The sequence below is a fragment of the Neolamprologus multifasciatus genome, chromosome 18 (assembly GCF_963576455.1).
Source record: "Neolamprologus multifasciatus chromosome 18, fNeoMul1.2, whole genome shotgun sequence".
NCBI classification, from domain to species: Eukaryota; Metazoa; Chordata; class Actinopteri; order Cichliformes; family Cichlidae; genus Neolamprologus; species Neolamprologus multifasciatus.
Window position 1 is genome coordinate 13,361,428 of NC_140456.1, and position 23,958 is coordinate 13,385,385.

Genomic DNA, 23,958 nt, shown 5'->3' on the forward strand with positions numbered 1-23,958 from the left:
ACCGATAAGGATAATTCTATTACATAGAACTATTGTGTTTTTATTAAGAATTTGGATACAAACAATACATGGTATGACCTGCTATGATGTATTGTTTGGAGACGATGGCACTGACAGAAAGAGACAATTTTATTAGAATTTAGCATATCAGAGGGAAAGTCAGGTTGAACGGTTTGGACATTTGCAGAGGAGACAGTGGATAAACTGTATGGCGAATGTTGGAATTGCCAGGAAGCAAGAGAAGAGGAAGACGACAGAGTAAATTCATGGATGTAGTGAAGGAGGACATGCAGAGTAATGGTGTGACAGAGGAGTTTGCTAGGGCCAGGGTGAGATGGAGGTAGATGGGCTGGTGTGAGGGTTTCTAAAGAAAGCTGCCAAAAAAGGAGAAGATAATAGAATAATGTGAATGTAGTCCCGGCAAACTGGGAAAAGTATAGTGCCCCAGAGTGGAACACAAACACTGTCGCCAGCTAAAGCTTTTTCTCTAAAGCCTTCTCATTTCCATTCACAAAAAACACAACACATGACTTTTTTCAGCTTGAAAATGATTGAGCAGATAATCGCCTTGACTGTTGCAGCAACTATTTGCATCCACCAGACAATAGATGATGGAGTTATATGATTGTATAGTCATCCAGGTCATGACTCATGAAACACTAAAGAAGTTGAATTAAAGGCAAATGTCCTTCCTGTTTGATCCTAAAAACATTTAATCTCTCATTCCAGAAGCTTCGTCAGTTCTAAAAGCTGCCTCTACACGCCAGGACATGTTTGTGTGTGCTCCCCTGACTCAGTAGCTCTGGGGTGTTACAGGAGCCAGTTCTTGTTTTTAAACAAGTCATTATAACTGAAAAAAAGAGATCAAAGAAAAAGCCCCAAACTAACATATTAAATTAATACTCATGACGAATGTATGCAAACTTCACACAGTATTCTCATTGAGCCCAACCTATTGATTCCATGTGATGACAAGAAGATGCAGATTCCTGTGTAGAAAAAAACCCACTTTATTTACAGTATAAGAAATGCAAAAAAAAAAAAGTATCAAGCATCAAAATCCAGAATATTTAAATATGTCATTATTTTGTTTATAAAATATTTCCAAAATATGATTACTATGCTCTGCACGTCAGCCTACAGGAGCGTTTAGCAGCTTGCAAGAATAATTCAAGAAGCTATAATCAGACTAGCGAAGAAAAGTGATGTAGGACCTTATAAGCGTCTGATACTGTAACTTAAAATCCGCATCACTTTCACTCCACTGCAGCTGCTGCTGTTAAATGTATAAAACGTTCAACAGGAACCTGAAATGTGGATCTTCAGTCCAGTTCAGCACAGTGTAAACAAATCCACCACAGAGGCAGCAGCAGCTCACCAAAGCGTGCTGTTGTACCCTGCTTTGGTTTACATTTTTCCACTGGTCAGGCAGTCTCACTGCTGGCAGATGGAGGCGAGTTGTTTTCTGCATCGTGGAGGTGGTCAGCGGATTTTATGACATCGGGATCTCTTGGACTTGCCACCATCTCCTCACTGTTGCAGTTAATGGGGGAACCGATCTCTGATGAGCGCTCCCCGGGCTTCTCAGGGGTGGCCTGCAGTGGGGCGGTGGAGAGTGGCAGATTCATCATGTACAACATGTTACCAAGACGTCTGGACACCTGTAGAAGAAGAAGAGCAAGGGGGAAGGAGCACATAGATGTTAACTGAAATAATTTGTGCTATAACTGAGACATTAGCGTATAAGAATGAATGAAATACAATTAGTGAATAAACTTTTTCACAGTAGACATTTTAGTTCTCATAGTAAAGAAAAAACTGGGGTTTTTAATAGGGGCTGTACTCCACTAAGGACATGTTTGGTTAAACAAACTTTACTTTATCCCTTTAATAAAGTGAGGTAACTTCAGTTCAAATCTATGGAAGCTTGTTTCTGCAACAACAACAACAACAACAACAACAACAAAATGTTAGCCAAAACTCAAAATTTCAGGTTATTATCTTCAAAATTGGACTTACTGACTCAAACTTCTTAGACAATTTGAAATTTCTAGTTATTGAGTCAGAATTTTAGGATAATAGCACAAAGCAAAAATGGTCTTTTGTCACTGGTGGAAATAAGCTTCCACACAAAGCCCATAAAACACTCAGCAAGGATATTTATAAAACCTCCTCACATGGAGTTGTATAAATAAGCGGTCATGTAAATAAACCTTTATTCAAGATTTATCCTCGTACATCAGATAATGCCTTCAAATCCTGTCTTTGGTGGCTCGGGATTGCATTTCCAGTCAGAATCTGTGTTTTTGTACCTGTGAGCGGATCTTAAGAGCTGGCCCCAGCTTCAGTCCCAGTGTATCCAATAAATGCTCCTCTGATAGGAGGGGCAGCGTCTCTCCGTCAATCATGTGGTCCTTGAAAGTCTATTAAAAATAACCCAACATTAGAAAGTCACAACAGAATGAATTTAGAGGCGGCAACTACAAAAATGTGAGGCTACTAACCTGGGCATACTCTGAACACGTGGGAATACTGTTAATAAAGTTGTACACATCATTCACTGTCCACTTCCTGATGTCTTCGGGTACCTCCTCACCATTGAGAAAGAGATTTGGTGGGCCTTAAAAGACAAAAAATGCAAGTATATTAAATAACTGGCAGCAGAACATTTCACGGTTTTAGGCACAAGTGTTATTATTTAATATTTCTTAACTCACCAGGAGGAAGGAAACCATTTCCAGGGACCGGGAACATGTAAGGGATTCCTGTTAGAGTTCCTCCAGTGGAAGGATACATGAATTTCTCCTGGAACGTCGAACATTGGCTAGATATGTCTTTATCATTTGTTCCACTGTTGGCTGCATCTGAACTCCCATCTTGGCTGTTCACGCAGGCTTTCCGGAGGCCTGGCTCCCCATCTTTGTAGTTCTTCCTGCTTCCGGTGGCCAGTTCAGGGTCAACTTTGGCCTGATGATGTGTCTTACTGGTGGCACACTCCTCTCCCATGTCCCCTTTTGGCTCAAGCTCCTTCTCCTCCCCCGATGCGGCCCCTGGGCTCTGCTCTACACTTTTATCTTCAGTCTGGCCCTTCACGTTGGACACATGGCTCTCCATACTCTTGTGAACAGTTGGCCTCCGACCTGCTCTGCGCCCCCGCTCTCTGTGCAGCGTGCTTATTGCTGGATATGGGTTGGCTGACATAAGAATATTGTTGGAGTGCAGTTCATCCAGGGTGGGCCGGTGGACGAAGACATCGTGGCTGTCTGGCATGCGCTGACGACCTCTAAACACCATAGGGTTGGAAGGGTATGACATGGGATTTTCAATTCCCATCAAGCCTTTCTGGTGCGCGTTCTCCAGCTCCTTCTGATGCAGGATGGCATTCATTTCCATTCTGAAAAGAAGTGCATACAAATATTTTAGACATATTTGTGCAGCAGTGGTGATGGAGCCATGATATAAAACCCTTGCTGCAGCATGGGTGGGGGGGATCAAGTCTCAGTTGTATTCAGTAAAAACAGTGACGCAAAGCGTGTGGGTGGAATACTTTCTGTGAGATGATGATGGTGATGATGATATTCGGCACGCAATACCTGGCTATATTTTGCTTGTGAATGAGCTCTTGTCGCCGGGCAACAGTTTCCATGGGCTCTGAGGGTAAGAAGCCATACCCAGCTGAGAAACAGGAAGAAACAGACAGGCTGTCAATGCCTATCACCGCGCATTAAAACGAGACAGGCTGTCTGGGAATTATCTCAGGCGATATTTCTGTGGCGCTCACCTGGTGCAGGGAAACCTCTTCCAGGCAGGACGTTGGCATGAGGAGGCAGAGGTGGACCGAGGTGAGGGCCCATGTGCATCTGCCTGGCTTCAGACGGGACCATCTCGGTAGGTGGAACTAACTCCCTGATAAGAGGAATAAACAAAGAAGAAAACTTATGAACTGGAAAACACTTTAAAAAGCATATATTTGTAGGATCAAAATGTGGGGGACCAAAGTGGCCAAAAACAAAGTGTGTATTACTCTATTTATGTTTTCTTTTTAAAATTTATATATTTGTATTTATGAATTACTGTTTTCATATTTATTTCCCCTTAATTATTTATTATTTTATTTTCTCTGACATTTTTTTTATGCATTTCTGTTTCACATACATTTAGTTTTAACTGAGATATTTTCAAAATGCCTCTTGAAGGAGGGGAATAAATTAGGCACATAAATTAATGTATACATAATCATTTTGGCAATTTTGGAACTCCATATAAAAACAGCTGGTTTGCGAGGTCTATTTTAGCCTTATAAACATTTTAATTGTCCAAAAGAACAGAAAAGAGCAGCAGAGTTTTCACACGGACACCTCTTGCAGCATTTTCTTCTACTCGTTTTCTTGTGGTTGCCCTTTTTCAGACAACTATTGTTGTAAGTTTAGGAGAGAATTCAGCTACAGACCTCTCCATGAACCGAGGTTCGAACTGTGCGGGGACCCCCTGTAACCTCTGCTGACCCTGGGCAAGGATCTGCGGTGCCATAGCCATCTGGTTCCTCATTATCAGCTCCTGCCTCTGCCTCAGCTCTGCAAGAAGTGAAAAAGCACCACAGGTCACCGGGAGGCCGTTTTAGCTGCTTCACCTGGAGCATGCACTGACTGTTAAAGCTGGAGCCTGCAGGTGCTACTGAGCAATCCACCAATGTGCAAAAACGGCGTGAGGGAAGGTGAGGGAAAACAGGCTTGATCACCAAATACAAATACAGAATCCAAATTGCCAAATACAGAATCAACTCTGTCTATAAATAAAACCTGAAAAGTTAAATAATATTTTCTTGGTTTATGTTGTTACGCTGCTCATCCTCCTCACCTCCAGCAGACATCCCATTGACGAGTCGGTACCAGTGCTTCTCATCCAAAGACCCCTGCTCCCCTAGCGCTGTCATCTTCCTCAGCTGCTCCCGTGGGGTCATGACACACTCACGACCTTTGACCTCCACCTGAATGCTGTTAAGAAAGAGAGCCAATTGAAGGATTTCTAGAAACTAGACAGTTTACTTGACACATTGATCCTATAACGCTTCGCATGGCAGGTAAAATAAAATCACGCAAGATTATTTCTCACAGTAGCTGAAACTGAGCCAACTACAAACCCCTCAGTGCTGGGTGCGTTTTTGTAATTCCCTCACATCACCGCTAGAGAGCAGCAGTTCTCTATCTCACGTTGATTACTGAACATTGCAGGTAAATTCTGCCTAGTGTCTGTTATTACATACTTTATGACTGCAAAGATGCAGCAGTGATTTCAGCAGCATGTAAATTTGTAAACAGCCTGCAAGCGACCTTTTTAACTACAGCTAAGTATAACTCTTACCTCACCTTTTCCACAGACCTGGCCTTAAGTATTAATCTTAAACCTACCTTAACGCTAATACCTCGCCGTAAGGCAATGAATCCCGAACCGTTAAATCCAAATCCTAACCCCGTACGAAGGCCAGAACAAACAACTGGACGATTTCCTCTCATCTTTTCTGTCCTTGCAAATGCTGCTGGTCCTCCTGTACAGGGATAGAGGCGCACTCACATGTGCGCTCACCCCAGATACCCGCATTGTTCTCGGCTGAACCAGCAGCTTGTGCAGATAAGTGCAATCGACTTAGAGACCTCCAATTAGCCTTCCACACTGCAGAAATCCCATTACAAAATATGATACTGTAAACGACAGTAATCCAGCGCTGCTAATCCAGGGCCGGTGTGCATCTGGAGACATGAATATGGATGCTCACCCCGCAGAACCACCTCTTCATATGAGGTTTGCTGATTGAACTGATGAGCCTGCCAGTGCAGGGACACGTGTAAGCTGTGCACATGCACTTGGACATATTATTTCTGTTGTAACACCCTCCCCCTAGTCAAATGCTGCCATTAGATTTGCCCCCAGGCCTTGTGCATTACCCACAGTCTCTCAAATTCCCTGTGAAGCCCATCTAATCTGACGACTTTAATCCCCCAGTTAGTTCTGCAACAGTCTGCCACCTACATCTGCTGACCTGCCTACTGTCCGCCCTACTGCCCCATCCAACCCCCGTCGCCACCTTCACAGGCCCCTGCTACCCTCAGGATCCTATTAGCTAAGTCCTGGCTATACAGCACTTTAAAGGGATGTGTTGGAGGTAATCCGCACGTTTAGAGTTTTACCCTCAGCAAACCTTGCCTGTAAGGATCCCGGACAATACACCCTAAGTGCTAAGCCTATTAGTCTCCATTAGCTCCCAGGATGTCCCAAAAACACCTTGGGGATAAATCTGGGGATGCAATCGGTTTATGTGGAGCTATGTGGCGGGAACACATGCCCCCTTCACCTCCCTCTCTGCCAATGTCACCGCAGCCATCAGCAAATAAGAAGAAATGTATTTACACGGCATTAATGTCCGTGTAAATCCCGAGTGGGCACTGAGCTCCGAGCCTCGCCTGGAGTGTCATCGCCTTTACACACAGCCAATATTTACACTTTCATCAGAAAGGAAGTAAACTGCAGAATTTATTTAAAGACTAATTGTTTTTCAGAGTGTGGATAAACACCTAACATAGTTTATATCAGTCAACATGTCAACGAAGGAACAGAAGTCTGATTCCAATGAGCCTGTACCTAAATACAGGTTCACTCTCAGCAGCAACACCTGTGTTTACCTGCGATCCAGTTTTTAAACAGCTGCACAGATAAATACGGTGTGACGAAGATCTAAAATTCCTTAAAACTGCGCATAATAGTTTTTTTATTGCAAATTTAAATATCTCCTGGTAAATTGAGAAATATTCATTATTATTTTAAACAACAGCATCATTATCACAGTAAGCACTTTTCCTCATTTAAGTCAATTTATTACTTCAACTCACATTTCTGCACACACAGCATGTGACACCCTGTCTCCTTCAGTTTAACAGATTAATTCACATCAAGCATCATAAACAGAAAATCTACTTTAGGTACCTAAATGTACCTGAAGTGTGTGAGGTTTGCTGTTGATATAACATTTTAAATGTGGGTTCAACCTGTGCACAGACTATGCCTAACTTCCTGCTGTGCATTTGCACTTTCTTTCTTTTCTTTCTTTCCTTTTGAGCTGACGTATAAATAAGTCTGCTAGGATTCTCAGCAGAACAGCACAAAGTGTTTTTAAACAGTGAGTCTGATATTGACTGAAATTAATCCTTTGCTCTTTAAATGTGATGCATCAGAGGCAGAAACTGGAGTGTCTGTGAACTTGAGCCATTTAGAGGAATCCTTTATAAGGCCTGTTGGAAACAGCTAACACTCTGATCACGTTAAGTCTCTTAAGTGAATTCGTTGCCTGAGACTGAGTTTACTGCAGTAACAAATCTTCAAAACTGGCTTCTTTTGAAGTGAGACATGCAAATTTGAAGTGGTCGCAGTGTTTTTCCAAGTGAAACTTTAGTCAAAGGTGAGCTACGGAAACTCTTGTCATATTTTCTTGACGAGCAGAGGCCACACCGCAGCTGCCAAATCCGGGGATTGGACTCCTTGGATTTACTGTTGCCTGGTTAATCTCATTACAAGCATGAATTAAAGGGAAAAATTGCTGACAACTTAGATGGAGCCCTGAGGAGGTCATATCAGACAAGACAGAAGTATTGTCTAGCCTTTCCTAATCCCCTCACAAAACACACATGAGCTAAAGCCATGCAAATACTGTCAGTTGCATGAAGCAGATTAGATTTCGTGACAATAAGTGCCGAGTTGCAGATATCACTAGTTTAAGAAATGCTTGTGGTCATAAACTCACAAGACAAAGTGTTGATTGAAAGGATGAGTGTTAATTTATATGTGCAAATGCAAAAAATATGCAAGAAGCCAATCCGGAAATACTCAGGTAGCGCTATATGCAGAATCTGGGCTAGTTATCATGTTAATTATTCGGATTTCAAGGTTGTCCTTTAATCATATTGGCCTTTAGATTATCTACATACGGAAAAAAAATGATGCATGACAATATTTAGCATAAAAAGTTTTGCAGTTTTGTATTTTTTGTGGGTTTTGTGGGTAACAGTAACTTTAATCATATATGACACTTTTACAAAATGCATTGGCAGAAAAGCAAAAGCAGAACGGCAAATTCCAATAGAAAGCTGGACATTAAAAACAGGATAAAACTAAACATAAGACAGGACGTCCTATAACATCACTGAGTTTGTGACAATTAAAGACATAAAACTGTACAGAGAAAATCAAAGAGTGTAAAATACTGAAAGAGGATGTTTTCATCCACCTACCTTTAGGTTCACACTGCTGAGCAGAGATTGAAGATGCCGGTGTCTCAATTCCAGAAAAATGAAAAAGCCAATAAACTAAAATCAAGTTAAAAATGTTCCCCAAAAAGTTTTTGGCGAGCTCACAGATCTTCGTCTTTCCCTCTTTCACGTCCAACTAAATGGCCTCCTAGGACTTCTGGCCAAGTGGTTTGAGTTCAGTCTGCTGCCAGCTAACTGCCTTAACTAAAAAAGACCTGTTAAATACTGATTCATTTCATCTCCATTAGCTGGCCTTATCTCCTGTTTTAAGCCCTCCCTGCCCTGACATCACTATGATCTCCCATCCAACTGCTTGCTGCACCTTGCAACTGATGTGTAATTACTGAAGCAGCACTGGCCCTAAGCATGGAGTGCTAAACCTCTTTCAACGTTCACCTCACTAATCCCTTGTTAGCACTTTAGGCCATAGTTAAGACACCTAAATGCTTAGCTTCCTTTTCCAGTAGTTAAGTGACCAACCCGTCCTTAGCTGCTCTGTGGCCACCTGCAGGGAGCTGCATGGCGCAGGTTGCAGACCTCCTACTGCTCTAGTTTTTGTTGTTTGTTCACATGTCTAGTTTGAATGTCAGAAGTATTGCTCTCCACAGGGTGCCAAAGGGCTGACCCAAACATGCTTGGTGGTAATTTGGCAGAAATCCGACTAAATGTTGGCCAGATCATCCTCTCAGACCTCTTAATCTGACAGTTTGTGCTCACCAGCCGCTTACAGCATAGAGCTGCACTTCTAGGAATGATGTTTTCCTTAATGCCTGGGGTTTGTGGGGGGTGGAGGGACACAGGTGGTGGGTTGGTAGGACATTTTAAATGGAGTGGGACAGTTTGGTGTGTCTGTATCTCTTTGCAAGGAAGCAATGAGCCTCCAGAGAGCTGAGCACTCTGACTGCTCATCATATACATGCCAAATACATCAGTTAAAGGGGTAAAGGGAAAAGTAGAGACTTTTAACTATTTATTTTTATATACAGTGGACCAAATATATTAGAATCCACCACCAATGAGATGTTACTAATTTGTTAGGTTTTTATTTTTTTAATGTAAACTCACATTTAACGGTGCTAAATCAACCAAATTCCCATGAAATACTGCAGAGGTCACATCAGTGTAAGTGCTTCTCAGAAGTGATTGCACTGCACTATAAAGCCTGATTGTAACTGCATTACAAGTTTTTAAAAAAAAATACAATTTAAGTGATTTAACATCAGTTTAACATGTGACAATTCTTCATTTTCCTTGTAAAGGAAGGTTTCTTCCAGAGAATTTACTTCATCCTACCATAGGCGTGACCAACAATCTCAGCCGTGGGCAAAAGATGGCACCCAGTTTTATTTACACGGTGCATCAGTGGTTCTGTGTCACTCCACAACAGCAGTACTAGCTATCTCCTACAGTCCAAAGATATGCGTGTTACATCAGCTGGTTATTCTAAATTAACGGTGTAAATGTGAGCATGCATAATTATCTGAGTATTGTTATCTGAGCTCTGCAATAGACTCGTGAATCTGTCCTGGGTGTATCGCACCTTTCTTTCAGGGTTAGCCAGAGTTCTCAGGGTTGTCTTTAAACTTTTTTTTTATCTGCTTTAAATACTATAATATGGACTAGCCCATTGTTTTTATGCAGATGACACCCAAATTTATTTTTTATTTATTGTTTTTATTGTTTTCCTGCTTTGTACAGCACTTTGTCAAACCCTGTTGTTTTTTAAAAGGACCATATAAATACAATTAGATTCAATAAAATATTTAAAAAATAAAAACATGCAACATATTGTTTTATACGTCATTTTAGGTGATAAAATACACTAAACTAAGAGTATCAGATGAACCAGCTGAAGTAACATTATTTAGTATTCCTATGTTTTTTTTTTTATTGGTTCAGCATATTTCTTGTGTGTTTAAGCAGTGATTTGGGAGACAACTAAGTTTTTTTTTTAAATAAAAACAACAGCATTAATAAAGGACTTAAGAATTAAGAGAACAAAGCATTAGGACATCTAAACCGCCAATTGAGGAATGTCCTGGGGGTAAGCTTTTTATAAGGGATTTCTGTCCAAGTTGCTTGCACCCAGTATTATGGAGTCACAGTGAGGCAAAGGGATCAGAGCAGGTTTAACCTCAAGAAAGGGGTCTGGCTATAAATTCACTGGGTCAGTACAGACACCATCCATCTTCTAATTACAGCAACAATCTGGTGTCCAGATCACCTGTATTTCCTGCCTTCTTCTCCACACCAAATGACGACTGTACCGAAGCCGTAATCCCTCTAAGTTGGAAGCATTACGTCTTTTGTGGCTGGTGGAAATCTTGTTTAGGTCTTGATTACTGTGAGATAATGGATATTAGGATTCTTCAGGATCAAGATTCCCTGAAATAACAGTTTGTGTTGGAGTTCCTGAACAAAAACTGTGAAGATGTGCTGATTTTATACAGTTTAACTTAAACACTGAATCCAAAAAAAGATATTGTTGTGTGTCTGACTGGAGGAAACATGAAAAAGGTTTAAATTATTTTAGCTTATCTGGAGGTTAAAGTTAGTTTTGTGTGTGACACATCAGGTATGTTGTGTCAAGGCTATCGGCAAAAATAGGTCTCTTCACATGTACACTAGAAAACTGTGTTGTTCTGCTATGACAAATTACATGAAGTTAAAAAAATCGGTAGATTTAAAAAATAAAAATAAAACCGATTCGTGGTTTTGTGTTAATAGAACCTGACAAATAACAGATTTCTAAGACTGAAACCAACACCGATATTTAACAATCCGATATATTGGCCTTTTTTATTTCTTTCAGAGATCCGAAACATAAAACGATTTCCATAAAATTTGTTGCATGCAATTATACCACAAGTCATGGATTACCCATAATGCTCTACCAGACTGCTCAGATCAGCTGATTGTTGTAGTTTGTGGAATTTCAAAAGCAGGAAAGTTGCACAGCGCCCTCTGGTGGACCAACTTTGCGACACTGACATTCCTAACATGGCTGAAGGGTGTTTCTCCTGTCTCTTCTTTACTTTTTCAGTTTTTCATTTATTGGTCATTATAAATATCGATACCTATGTATCAGCTGATATATCACTGCCAGCAACATATTTGTGGGCTTCTTCTGCTATAAACTGTGGGCAGTAAATGTTAAAGAGATCATCAGGATAATTCCTTTTAAGTTACGTACTTGTAACTCAGTGGGACGCTCCTTCTCACTTGGGAAAGCCACTGCTCCGAAGAATTCTGTTCACAAATGAAATTATCACAAGTGATTTTTTTCTCTGAAAATGTTTTAGCAGTTAAGATGTATTTATGAATATCTTTGTTGTTATTGCATTGAAAAAAGGTTTTGTATTATATAATAATGATGAATGATGACTTGTTATCATTAAGTTATGATTAATCAGTAAGAGCACCTGCTGTTTTCAGACAATCCTTTGCAGTCCTCTTATCTCCTCTGCACACCAGTTCCAGCCACTAGATGGGGCACACTCAAGCAAAGGAAACCATCTTATTTTATACATAATCGCCTTTGGTTCCCACTATATTTTTCTTTAAATGTTATTCAACAGTCAAGTTCTGCATAGTTATCTAACTGTCACACGAAACTAATCTCTTTCTGTCTGAGGCCCCAATTCTGGAGTAGATGAGAATGAGACCAGCTGCTGAGCATCTCATACCTGCTTCCTCAAAATAACCTCACATGCTAATGGGAAGGCGGGGCTGATGACAGGTGTATAATCACTGAAAGAAAACACAGAGCGTCACTACTACCCAGTAAAACAGGCAAGTGAGTAACACCCGCATGTACCCCCTGTTCTTTATGCTTTATCTTTAAAAGCTGACAAACTTTTTTCGTTGTTCTTTACAGGTTGTGGGGAAAAATGAATGCCATCCAGGTGATTTCCCTCACTTTGCTGTCCATTGTGGCAGCCGGTGCTCAGTCTATAAAACCAGGGAGATGCCCCGTGCCTGCCGTCCAGGAGAAATTTGATGCTGCAAGGGTGAATACCAAACTCCTCACTCTGAGCTGTATTTTAATTTATCTTCATTAAGGTAAACTGGAATGTCCAGTGTGCACATCTGCCTCACAAACAAAACCAATTCAACTCCCTTTACAGTATCTTGGTAAATGGCATGAGATCCAGAAACTGTCGAACAGCTTCCAGAAGGGCCAGTGCAGCACTGCCACCTACAGCCTGCAAAGCCCAGGAGTCGTTGGTGTCCTCAACAAGGAGCTGCTGTGAGTACTTCAGTGCCTGAGAGCACTCAGGCACAGAGCTGAGTCTGTTAGTTTGCTCTGCTTTGCTTACTGATCCGTTATCCGAATAATGTTTGTACAAGTCAGAGTCTTTGTCCTGCACCATTTCTCTGGAATACATGTAAAAGATATAGATATGGATATATCCATGGTGCTGTGTGTGGTGCTGGAAGAGCAGACAGATTTGTTATTGGAACTGTGTCCTCTCAGTCCTGCTCTTCAGTCTCTTCTGGGATTTAAAATATCATTCACAATAAATGGTTATTCCTCAAACCTCAGACTGCATCTGAAAAATATTTTAGGTGAGACACAGTTTAGGTTTTACCATAATGTATAACCAGTAAATGAATAAGTCTATAGAGAAGATGGATTCATCCTAAAATTAATCCAATCCATAAAAGTTTACCACTCAAGCTCAGTTTAAATGACTCTGTGGAGTCAGTGGTGTTTAATCAAGCCTTCTGCTTTTTTTCAGTTCTGTTTTAACACGATTCTCTCTTGATATTGTGTTTTAATTGTTGTGCAGTGCTTTGCGACTTTCATGTCTGTGAAAAGCGCTACATAAATTAACTTAATAAAGAAACCCCCCCAGCCTAGTCTGATTGTTAATGGCTGTGGTGTTCTCTGACTACCAGCCCACCCTTTAAGGAAATGACAAATCACCTGCTGACTTGAGACCTGAGAACTTGAATTTTACAAACAAATAATACTAAATGTTGCTTTGACTCTGAACAGTCTGAATATAAAAAGTATTTTTCTAACGTTTAACTGTTTATCTGCTTAAGTCCTGACGGTACCATTGACAGCATCAACGGCACTGCCAAGGCCGCAAGTTCATCTGAGCCTGCCAAGCTGCTGGTCACCTTCTTTGAGAGTATGGACCCTTGTTTTTTGTTTTTACACACATATTAAACATTTTAAACTGGAGAGCTGAATTGTACAAAAATCCCTTTTACACAATTCCAGACACTCCCCCTTCCCCGTACTGGATTCTCTCCACCGACTACGACAACTTCGCCCTGGTCTACAGCTGTACTGAAATCGAATCGTTACATGGGGAGTTCATCTGGATCCTGAGCAGAAATCCCAGCCTTCCTAAGGAAACCCTGGAGGAGCTGCAGAGCATCCTGTCCTCTTTTGGAGCCAGTGTGGAGAAGCTGCTTGACACCAATCAGGACAGAGATTACTGCAGAGTCATGCACGAGTAAACATGTGCTGTGGTTATCAGTGAATGTCTCCATGATAGGTCAATGCAAAAAAAATAAAAAAATAAAAAAATAAAATTGGGCCTACTGTCAGATATAATACAAGATTAATTAATATGCTAATATAATGTCTGCTTTAACTCAATATTTATATTGTTGCACCAATAAAAGTGGACCATTCTCATTGCATTCCTTTTGTTTACTGTCTCAATATACAGCTGCTGACACTGACACACAACTGAACCAACACACATCTTTAAGGACAGCTGCATTAGAGTGAATTAACTTTATTTGGGGTAACTTTATTTCACCTAATAAATACATTCATTTAAGGCAATTTTCTATTTTTAAAGTTGTGCTTTAGTGAAGCTGGGATCAAACTGGGGTACATTTGTGCCTGTGAGCCGGGGTGGAGTCAGTGACACACATCAAGAATGACAAAAAGGGATAAAAAGGATTTTAAGCGGTGGTCAGGGTGGAATTCTTACACATTATCAATGAAGTATTTAAAATTGGGCTTTAAGTGACTTTTCTCTCATTTTTTGGTTTCCTTCACCTTGTTCCATAGAATAGGTTTTTGCTTTTTTATGTCTAAATCTTTTAACTGGAGCTGCTCATTTGTTAGGTTTCATCCTCATCCTCTTTGCCTTCACTGTTGCTTAATGGAGATGGAATTGGGCTTTTAAAAAAAAAGTCTGTTTTCCTTCATGGAGCACTTTGTTTTTTAAGTGGCAATAAAAATAAAGTGTATCATTAAGTTTTATTAGGAAAAAAAGACAAAAATCCCAACAAAAACGTCATGTGACTGACAGCTAACTTTGCAACTCTGAAATTAATCAGTGAAAGGAAGAAGGCTAAAAACATGCTTTTAAGAAGGAGTCTAGCCCCATCAGCAGTAAGTAAAGTTGAAAAGAAAAGTGCTGAAGGTGAAAGAGAAATTGGGACTTTTGTCTTCTGGGCATTGTTGGAATTTAAATCCTAGTTTTAGATTTTAAAAGGTGCAGATTGTGTTTGCAATGTCAAAATGGACAACATGAAATTTCTTTACACAGCTTTATTGTTGCATTGTCTTTGCATGCAATCATTGTGCCCCCTGCCTCACAGTCCTGTGGGCTGAAGTAGGAGCGTACATTAACTGGTTCACTGGTTAACTGGGCTGCAGTAAGTCTCGTCCTGGTTGGTGGGGACCATGTTTTCCACACTGACTCCGACAGAGTACAGGATGCCTTGGAGCTTCTCGAGAGTCTCCTTAGAGAGGGTGGGCTTCCTGCTCAGGATCCAGGACAGCTCCACACGGAACAGGCCGTAGTTGGTGCAGCCGTAGACCAGAGAGTGACCGTCATAGTCGGTGGACAGAACCCAGTAGGGGCCGGGAGGAGAGTCTGCAGGAGAGGTGAAAACAGCAGGGATATGTGGCTCACTTGAATCTGTCACGACTGAAATTGAAAGTCATTTATGACAACTTACTGTTGAAGGAGACCTCAAGCTTGGAAGGCTCAGCGGGGTTCTTGACTTTGGCAGAGCCGACAATGGCGTTAACGGTTCCATTATCGCTAATAAAATGAAACATGAAATAGAAATTAATTCTACTCGTGTACTTTCCTTCAATTATATATTTTTTTCTACAAAATGCTCTCTTTGTGTAACTCTGGAACAGTACAAAGGTTCAGCCAGTGACCCTGCGTTCATGAGGCATGAGTTTTGTTCAGGGACGTTGAAAACATCTGAAGCAAAAACGTCTAGAACGAGGATTTAAAAAGCAGAAGCAAGCGGTTGTACGGTAATGCTGTTTTTAGTAGAATGAAGCGGTGGTGTGAAGAATAGAAAGCCCTCCGATTATTACAATTATGTCAAGGACCATGTGTCCTTCTGAGTTTATGCAGAAGTTTTCTTAAAAATTAAAACATTTTCAAAATGTCAAATCTAAATGGAAATATTTACAGAATACTCACAGAAGCTCAGTGTTCAGGACCTCGATGACTCCAGGACTCAGCAGGGTGTAGTTAGCAGTGGCACACTGGCCTTTCTGGAAGCTTGTGGGCAACTTATGGATCTCAAACCATTTTCCAATGTACTGCAGAGGAAGCACGAGATTCAGAGAGCCCATAATTAATATTTTGTGTTTGTAGGAAAAGCAGGTGTATAGATATCATCTGTATGTCCCACAACATAAACAGTAGAAGAGGAAAAAATTTAGTGTTCACCCTGTTGGCGTCAAAGTTGGCCTGAACAGCAGGCTGGGGACATTTGCCCAACCTCAAGACCTGAGCGCCGATCGCAACAACAGACAGTAGAGTCAATGCAACCACCTGTGCAGGCTTCATCTTCTCACCTCAACCTGCAGAGAATAAAAAACAAACAGCAAGAGTTCATGCTGGAGTTCAGTGAACAAAACATGATGTGAGTGTCAGTTAGTGACAGAAAGAGCCTGAGATGTGAAAAGAATGAATAAATGTAGAGAAGAAACATGAAGAATCACGGCCACTGACTGTTTATTTGCAGGTAATCAGCTGTGTGAAAGAACTCAGCCTCTGAGGTTATTTTAAAGATTCAAATGCTTGCATCACTTCATTATCGATCATGGGTCCCACCTCTGTGTCATGATAGGGGGGCAGTGTGAGAGCTGGCACCTGTTCAAATAAATACTCAGTACAGGTTACAGTAACAGGTTGGTCATGTAATCACATCGCTGTGTTTGTCGGATCTCTTGGATCACTGCTCCCTCCTTCACATGTATTTTTTCCTGAAAGACAGACAACAAATATGAAGATAAACATCAAAATTGCTGCTTATTTGCACCTATAAATATTTTTAAAAAATTGATTCCCCAAAATGTGATCATAAAACCTAATTTCCTGCACATTTTACAGAAACAGAGACAAGACAAGGCTGGACTTTAAACTGAGCCGTTATTTTAAACTTGATTTTACTTAACATGGTTTCATTTTTAAGTTCCTCAAATATATATATTTTTCATATTTTTCTGCCTTCCTAATCTGTGAGGCACTTTAAAGATACTAACCTGCATGAAACTTCGTGCATATTTAGTAATGGAGGAAAGGACCCCAAATGCTGACTCACAGGTAGGCGTCAAAAGAAAACAAGCTTTTATTCAAGTCGAAGGAATAAACGTGGGGGAGCTGGGAGGTAGGGAACAAAGGATCCCTGACACAGGGTGACACACGGGGCAAACGGGTGGCAGACACAATGGGAACAAATCAGGGATAATGAGAAACAGGAAAGTAAAATTAAATAGAAAAAGCACGAGACCAAGGCTACAAAAATAAAACAGGAAGTGACTAAACAGGGGAACATCCTTGACTGAGTCTTGACAATACATGGGGAACACCAAGGAGGCGAGGTAAACTGAAAGAAGGAATATTATAAACAATAAACTTAGCAGCAACGGGAACAAAAACTAAACACAGCAACTAAGAAACAAGCTCAAGACAAAACAGTGATGAAGCGTGTCAAATTAAAGTGTTAATTTTCACTTTAATTAAATCCAGACAAAAAGAGGCACAACCCTGTGGCTTGGTATGGAAAAGATCATGTCTGTGGAATTATTGTTTCTGACAGCAAACTGATGATAAACTTCTCCAGTTGAGGAGGAAACAGGCAGCCTGGCACTAAAAAACGAAAAAATGAAAAGAAAAAGAGAAAACTGATATCCAGGAAGTCATACTTGCGAACTGCAGCCCTGCACAACTGCAAATGTATTATTATGAGGGTGGCAGACAAAGGCATGGACCAGCAACAGCTCGAAAGGTCATAAATGAGGAGACCGAGTGTGGGAACATGCAACAAGGAGAAGAAACACAATGAAGATTTGTATGAAAAGAACCAGTGATTCAAATTTATTTACACCCTTAAAGCGGAGCTAAAGGTTTAGTAATAGAGTGGCTCTGTCCAGGCAGACATTTGTTTCATCTACTGAACTACATCTGACAGAGATGTTATAAAACACATATCATCCTACTGAAACATGAAATGACCCAGACTCTAAAGAGGCTATTTTCAGGGAACCTGAGATGACGTGTAAGATGAAGAGTGTCTGTGTCCTCATCCTACATCAAACAGATTTTGCAGCCAGCGTCAGTCTTTCCACCTTCAGACAAAAGTGCAGCATGAGGTCGGTGCTTACTACATCTCCTCTCGCCAAGCACACACAGGTGTGTGAAAAACACGACCCGAGCTCAGGTGTCCCCGCTTTTCTGGACGCTTTGCTCCCACTGCAGCTCTCTCTGCTTCTGGACTCACTTTTCATCTCTTTAACAAAGGGCTTTGAGAGCCTTGAAATGCACTGAAACAGGAAGTGGGTTGAGGCTGACGTAGCTTTTGCGGGTTTGTCATAAAAGGGATTTACATAAAAGAATCAGACAGGGAGCAGCAGGGCTTGAAAAACTAATTAAAAACATTTAAAATTTAGAGATCATTGCATGAGGCAGAAGAATGATTGAAAACAGCAGTGTATCGTGATAAATTGCTGCACTCATTTCCGAATATTAAATGATTAATTATTACTTTTATCTGCAGTCTGCTTTGTGATTGGTCTGGTAGAAAATAAAACTGTTGTCTCGAGATAATCCAAGTCTCATTTCAGACAGAAAAATTGCATCACATCTCTGGAGAAAGTGTTTTGCAAACCGCCGTCCGAAGCATTTTACAGCAGAGCTGCACTTTGATTCAGAGCTGTTCATTTAAATTGTCTGAGACTGAAAGATCAAACTGTTAGACTTTTATTCTTTGCAATCCAACCAGAGACAAGAGTCCAAAAGCTGGTGATGCTCTGCACAGTGTTTCTCTCAGCTAAGTGCTAATACCAGCAGGCACGTTTAAGATGTTCTTGTCCTGGAGGAAACTTGACCTGATTATGAAGAATAAAGTCACCTGTGTTATTAACATCTACTGTCATGACAGTCGGACTTGAGAGGGAGGTGAATATTAGAGTATTTTACACAAGAGTTGAAAAAATATTCTCCAAAGTCAGAGCAAACTGGGGCTCATCTTTTTTAGTTTTCTGGAAATGTTATAAAACAGGTGGATTAATTACACACTTGCACCACAAAACACGATGATATTCTTCCATAAAGTAATAAAAGAAACACAGTTTAACTGATTTACCTTATCTTTAATAAAAAAAAAGAAGTTTTCATTTAGTTAAGTTAAGCTCGATCCTGTGATGCTTTTTTCTGTATAACCTGTAAACATGTATTAGTTTGTGTTTTGGCAGAGAGTGGAACTCATCATCATCATCATCATCTCAGCCATGTTTGAAATGTTAAAGACTCACCACCATCATGAAGGTGGCACGGATGCCCCTCCGGTGGTCCTCCTTGGGCTCTTGCACTCTGGGGCCTCTGGATGTCTGGGGCCTGGATCTCCTCCATGCCTGCTTCATGCCCTGGGGGACAGGGCTATGGCTCTCTACATCCTCTTGCAGACCATTACATGGGGAAACCATTTGAATACAAGCACGCCGATCCACACAGGTGTGCACACGGGTGTTCACTGTTCGTAGACTTAAATCACACCTTTCTTGGCTGCTACTTCAAAGCACATTGTGCGCTGTCTGTCCTGCGTGCTGCACAACAACATTCAATATTTAGTATTTACTGCTGTTTACACTTAGCTAGATTAATGCGATGGTATTGTTTAGTATGTTGCTTTGTTTTGTTATTTTGCTTGTTTTCCATTCTTTTTCTCTCATCAGGTGATCCCGGAGATATTTTTTCCCCCCCTTTCTCACTGTCCCTCTCCCCTTCTGTTTTTCTTTTCCTTCCTCTTTCTTTCTCCCTTTCCTATCCCTCACTCATGTCTGTCCCGTCTGTAACAACTGAAAATAAAATAAAATAAATAATAAAAACAAAGGTCGATCAAATGGACCAATACGGCAATGCCATGATGATCCATTTGGCAAAATAAATCCATTGGGTATCCTTGTTGGTCCTCAGACAACAATTCTGATGGCTAAAGAACCAAATGGGACAGGCAAAAAAAAAAAAAAAAGACTCACCACATACTGTATAAGCTTAACCAAACACTCCCCAGTCTCAAATAAGCTGTTTTCAAACATGTCAACACTGCACATAAAGTATATCAGAAAAAAGGAAAAATGAACATTTGATGATTTAGGTTTTCCATATTTGAATAAAAGTGGGAAGCAGTGCACAGTTAATTAATCCCACTTCATCTCCACAGGTCATCAGCTGTTATTTCTCCAGCTTCTTTATTGACGTGAATCTGAATAACAACAGGCTACATATTTCTAATTTGTTCCCTATTTGAAACACAAAACATTATCATTTATAGGCTTTACAGCTCCACAATTTCACTTCCACATAACAAAGACAAATTCCTCCAATTCTGGAGTGTCGATTGCAGTGAACAACACATTTGTTTAATAAATGCATAAAGGCAAAAATAACCATAAGTGCTGGTAAAATCCTGTTTTTCATCTGAATAAATACATAAAAATAAGGGTGCTTTGCTATTTTTCTTATATCACATATTAAGTTTTTTTATCACTTGGCTCCGAGGTGTTTGTGTTTAATTTAATTTAGCCGTGAATGCTCCATTCGGTCATTTTTCATGAAAGGAATCTGCTTCATGACACTTAAAAAAAAGGAGAAAAGTCTTTTTAAGGCCAATTAAATCCCTGAAATGACGAGCCTGTTTTAATTTTCCTTAACATGAAGAAACATGCAGATTTCTTAATTAGCCGACGGCAACGGGAAGCAGCCACTTTCATTTTTAAATTATTGTTCAGGAAGATTTGAGATCATGTTCTGTGACCGTATTCTAATTATTTCATGAAATTAATGATAGAGAAAAAGTGTCGGACACAATAATGATAACAGACAATTTACAGCAGCAGAACAGACGCCCAACAGCAAAGGAATATTTGGTGTGTCTGACAGATTTTGTTGTGGTTTGTTCTGCTGTTGCTCGAGGTTTTGGACTGAGCTGCCATTAAAACTCTGATTAATTCACAACCCACTCACACACAGTCGTATTCGGTCACACGTATACAGAACTGAATTTGTGTTTCTTTATGGTTGTTTTCTATCATTCAACTGATTTTCAGACTAGAAGAGTGAAGTCAAAGCACACAAAGGCTCTGAATGCAGGGCCCTGAGGCATGAGATAAATCCCACACCAAACTCTCCTGGAGGCTGACAGTGTTTTAGTCTTCCCTGAATGTGAATGTCACACCATATAATTGTTCTCTATTAGACAAACTCAGTCAATTAAAGCAAAGAAAATGGCTTTGAAAGATTTCAGTTTTGTGTTCCCTCACTATATTGTCCCCTCTCAATAAATACTCTTTCTGTTAGACCAAAAGTCCCCAGTCATGTTGATGTGTTGCCAAACTTAAAAACAAAGTCTCTTTTGAATACAGCACTGGCTTCACAGCAGTGAAAGTTTGCACGTGAATTTGTGAGCTTTGTTGTTCTTCAGCAGAAGGACATTTTCTCAAGCTCTATGTATAGTGCATATGTACATTGCACTATTTATAGAGCAGTGTGTTCTCTTCCACATGTTTAACCCACAGCATGCTTGTGTGCACAGCTGCGGGAGCCCCAGCGTGACATGAAATGCACATAACTGCGTAATGTCACACAATGCTGACAGATCATATTAATGTAGCTTCTGGTAAAGCTTCGTCAGAAGCAACATGCGGTACAAATTATAATTTTTTATTAGCTTATAATTTCTGGGCTGAATATATTTATTTGTGAGCAGTTTGAAGATGACGCTTACGCATTTGCAGAAGCACATTTCTCTGCAATGAACAAAAGTAATGCTGTCACTCATGACATTAGAAGAAAAAGAGGCAAAAAAAAAGCAGTCGTGTTGGATTTCTTTTCTTATATTTTATACTGTCGGAAATTCACTTTTGTAATGGTAAGATCTGCACAAAAGGCATCACAACAAATGCCTTTCAAAATAAAAGACACAATTCTTATAAAACAAGTCTACTGCTCAGCTTTTTAACACATTAAAAGCACTGAACACTCATGAGCTTGAGCACATTTCTGATGCGTCCTCAGATGTAAGCCAGTATTTCATGTGACCATGGCCACACATTACATCACCATCCAGCTCTGTAGTCAGTGCTGTGTATAAACCCAGCTGTTTGTTTACTATGGCTCCTCGTGCTGCCCCCAAGTGGCCAAAAATATCAATCAGAGAAGGTTCAGGAATAGTATTGGCCCCAAATCTACCATAATTATCATCAAAGCAGTAGTGTACAAAAAAAAAAAAAAAAAAAAAGCAGGAATCTCTGCTTGGCTTCTGACATCAGTGTGAGTCCAACTGCAACTTTAGCAAAACTAGTGCCAATTACATTTCACAGTTAAAAACAGCAGTTTACCTTTTCAAATATTAACTTGGGGTTCAGTATCATGCCCAAGGATATAGGATAGGCATGCAGATGGGAGATTGTGTGGCTAAATCTGTCAGCTACTAATTGGTAAGCTGGTGGTTCAGTATGTGGCTGCTCCAAGGTAATGAGCACAGGGGACAACAGGTGAAAGACATAGTGGGAACAAATTAGAGATGATGAGACAGTGTATGTTCAACTAGATCCACAGAGCAAGAGACAAAAGACCGCCAAAGAAAGGCATGGAGTAACTAAACAGAAGACAGAATCACACATGTGACCTAGAGATGGAAAGACAGAAGGAAACAAACTATCACCATCTAAAGTGCAGGACTAATGGTAAAATTAATAAAGAGATTTAATTGCAGCAGGGAATATGAAATCTTAAACAGATGAGGATAAATCCTTCTCTCAACCCACAAAAGAAATGATAAACCCACAAAACTCAAAACTGAGTCTAAGATGCTTGTTTTAACTACATGTGTAAAATATCATAAAATGTATTTTATTGGTTTAAAGTTTATTTTTTGAATTTGAGCTTTAGCAGCAACTTTTTTACCATGCAGTTTTACAGTGTCAGGAACATGCTTCAATTCCCGCTGAACTATAAGACCCGTGTGTGGGATGATAGGTGCTGAAGTGGAGGTGGGTGTTTCCACAGAGGTGGTGAGTTTGTCTCCACCTTTAAGCGGCTGGTTAAGGTGCATGTGTTAGGATGAGTAAACAGTGAAAAGTGAAAAGGGAGAGAAAAAACGTCAAGACAGTCCAGTTTACTCAAGACAGAAAATAGAAACTGGATTATCCTCCACAGATTATCAGAACAAAAACTTTAAATCACGTGCACCCAGTCAAATCCAGAACGTCCTGTCCCTTTGCAGCGTTTACATTCTGCATCTTTAATGCACCCTTTTGAAGCGTTCCCTCTCTGTCTTGCTGCTAGTTTGCCAGTGAGGCTGATTCTTTGCCTTGATCTTCTGACCAGTCGAGCTTATTGCCTTGATCCTGGGAAAACAGGCTTTGATGCATCTGAGTGCAGCTAACAAGTCATTCCTCTCTGAAGTGTATTAGCTGGAAATTGAGCCTTTTGATCTTTTCCTTTTTTTAATTTAACCTTGTTGGTTGGCAGAAGGCTTTGTCTGGGAGCCTTCCGTCGTCAGATGTAACTGTCAGCTTTTGGTTTAAGCTATTTTGAATTTTAAACAGAATATTGCAGCATTTTAAATATTTAGATGTCGGGGTATAACCAGAGATACTCACGATAAACTCTTTTTGCTTTCGTCGTGTTTTAAGCATAAAGAAGAAGCCCTACCAAGTCCGCATAGATGCTTGTGTATATTAAAATCAATTGACTGGATTGGCAGAGGCTTGGCGCTCACTGTCAAGATGCATTATTTACTTTATCAGCACATGTGAGAAAATAAATCCTTTTCAGAAAGTCAGAACAATAACAGCAATACCAGTTTTTTAGGTGTGTGTGTATGTTTGATCTTTTGTTACAAAGTCAAACTCAGAAGGATTTAAGTTTTTAAGTTGTTTGTCAATGTTACCAAGAAAATGCAAAAACTACACGAGTTAATTTAAGCTGTCAAAACACGTTCTAACAGATTTTAGCTCGACGGTCCACTCCTCCTTAGACGCTGCAGGCTACATGCTTGTGACTCATCAACACTGCTGTCTGAAAATTATGCTCTTCATCAGTGTCCTGCAGGACCAACTTCTGAATCCTGCTTCTGTTTTCAGCTGCGACGGGACTGACAGGATGAGAATTACAACGGCTGAACAGAAACCGGAAGAAAGCAAAAG

General features: G+C 40.4%; 3 protein-coding genes across 5 annotated transcripts; 1 reads left to right on the top strand and 2 right to left on the bottom strand.

Moving 5' to 3' along the window:
* Window positions 1-11: 11 nt before the first annotated feature.
* Window positions 12-8,710, bottom strand: samd7 (sterile alpha motif domain containing 7). Of its 3 annotated transcripts, none has more exons than XM_085141617.1 (9): window positions 5,774-8,273; window positions 4,858-4,994; window positions 4,451-4,574; window positions 3,782-3,906; window positions 3,594-3,675; window positions 2,718-3,394; window positions 2,505-2,620; window positions 2,313-2,423; window positions 12-1,661 (listed from the first exon to the last, which is right to left on the bottom strand). In XM_085141617.1, the coding sequence occupies exons 2-9, from the start codon at window positions 4,958-4,960 to the stop codon at window positions 1,425-1,427; spliced, it is 1,575 nt and encodes a 524-aa protein (XP_084997743.1). In that variant the 5' UTR covers window positions 4,961-4,994; window positions 5,774-8,273; the 3' UTR covers window positions 12-1,424. The 3 variants fall into 3 exon arrangements, with proteins under 3 accessions (XP_084997743.1, XP_084997742.1, XP_084997741.1); XM_085141616.1 differs by lacking the exon at window positions 5,774-8,273 and adding an exon at window positions 5,409-5,767; XM_085141615.1 differs by lacking the exon at window positions 5,774-8,273 and adding an exon at window positions 8,280-8,710 and having other exon boundaries at window positions 13-1,661.
* A 3,077-nt stretch (window positions 8,711-11,787) lies between these two features.
* On the top strand, window positions 11,788-13,976 carry LOC146497488 (apolipoprotein D-like). The gene is made up of 5 exons (XM_085141641.1): window positions 11,788-12,093; window positions 12,175-12,307; window positions 12,425-12,546; window positions 13,350-13,438; window positions 13,531-13,976. Exons 2-5 carry the CDS (start codon window positions 12,188-12,190, stop codon window positions 13,770-13,772), a joined length of 573 nt encoding a protein of 190 aa, XP_084997767.1. The 5' UTR covers window positions 11,788-12,093; window positions 12,175-12,187; the 3' UTR covers window positions 13,773-13,976.
* A 551-nt stretch (window positions 13,977-14,527) lies between these two features.
* On the bottom strand, window positions 14,528-16,528 carry LOC146497489 (apolipoprotein D-like). The gene is made up of 5 exons (XM_085141642.1): window positions 16,259-16,528; window positions 15,974-16,107; window positions 15,722-15,843; window positions 15,237-15,322; window positions 14,528-15,151 (listed from the first exon to the last, which is right to left on the bottom strand). Exons 2-5 carry the CDS (start codon window positions 16,091-16,093, stop codon window positions 14,910-14,912), a joined length of 570 nt encoding a protein of 189 aa, XP_084997768.1. The 5' UTR covers window positions 16,094-16,107; window positions 16,259-16,528; the 3' UTR covers window positions 14,528-14,909.
* Between the last annotated feature and the right edge of the window lie 7,430 nt (window positions 16,529-23,958).

Coding starts and splice junctions, on each gene's coding strand:
- LOC146497489 (XM_085141642.1), bottom strand. CDS start 16,093: ATGAAGCCTGCACAGGTGGTTGCATTGACTCTACTGTCTGTTGTTGCG. Junction 15,844..15,973: donor CCAACTTTGACGCCAACAGG/GTGAACACTAAA, acceptor CTTCCTCTGCAG/TACATTGGAAAATGGTTTGA. Junction 15,323..15,721: donor GTCCTGAACACTGAGCTTCT/GTGAGTATTCTG, acceptor TCATTTTATTAG/CGATAATGGAACCGTTAACG.
- LOC146497488 (XM_085141641.1), top strand. CDS start 12,188: ATGAATGCCATCCAGGTGATTTCCCTCACTTTGCTGTCCATTGTGGCA. Junction 12,547..13,349: donor GTCCTCAACAAGGAGCTGCT/GTGAGTACTTCA, acceptor TATCTGCTTAAG/TCCTGACGGTACCATTGACA. Junction 13,439..13,530: donor GCTGGTCACCTTCTTTGAGA/GTATGGACCCTT, acceptor ACACAATTCCAG/ACACTCCCCCTTCCCCGTAC.
- samd7 (XM_085141617.1), bottom strand. CDS start 4,960: ATGACCCCACGGGAGCAGCTGAGGAAGATGACAGCGCTAGGGGAGCAG. Junction 2,621..2,717: donor AAATGGTTTCCTTCCTCCTG/GTGAGTTAAGAA, acceptor TTGTCTTTTAAG/GCCCACCAAATCTCTTTCTC. Junction 2,424..2,504: donor CGTGTTCAGAGTATGCCCAG/GTTAGTAGCCTC, acceptor TATTTTTAATAG/ACTTTCAAGGACCACATGAT.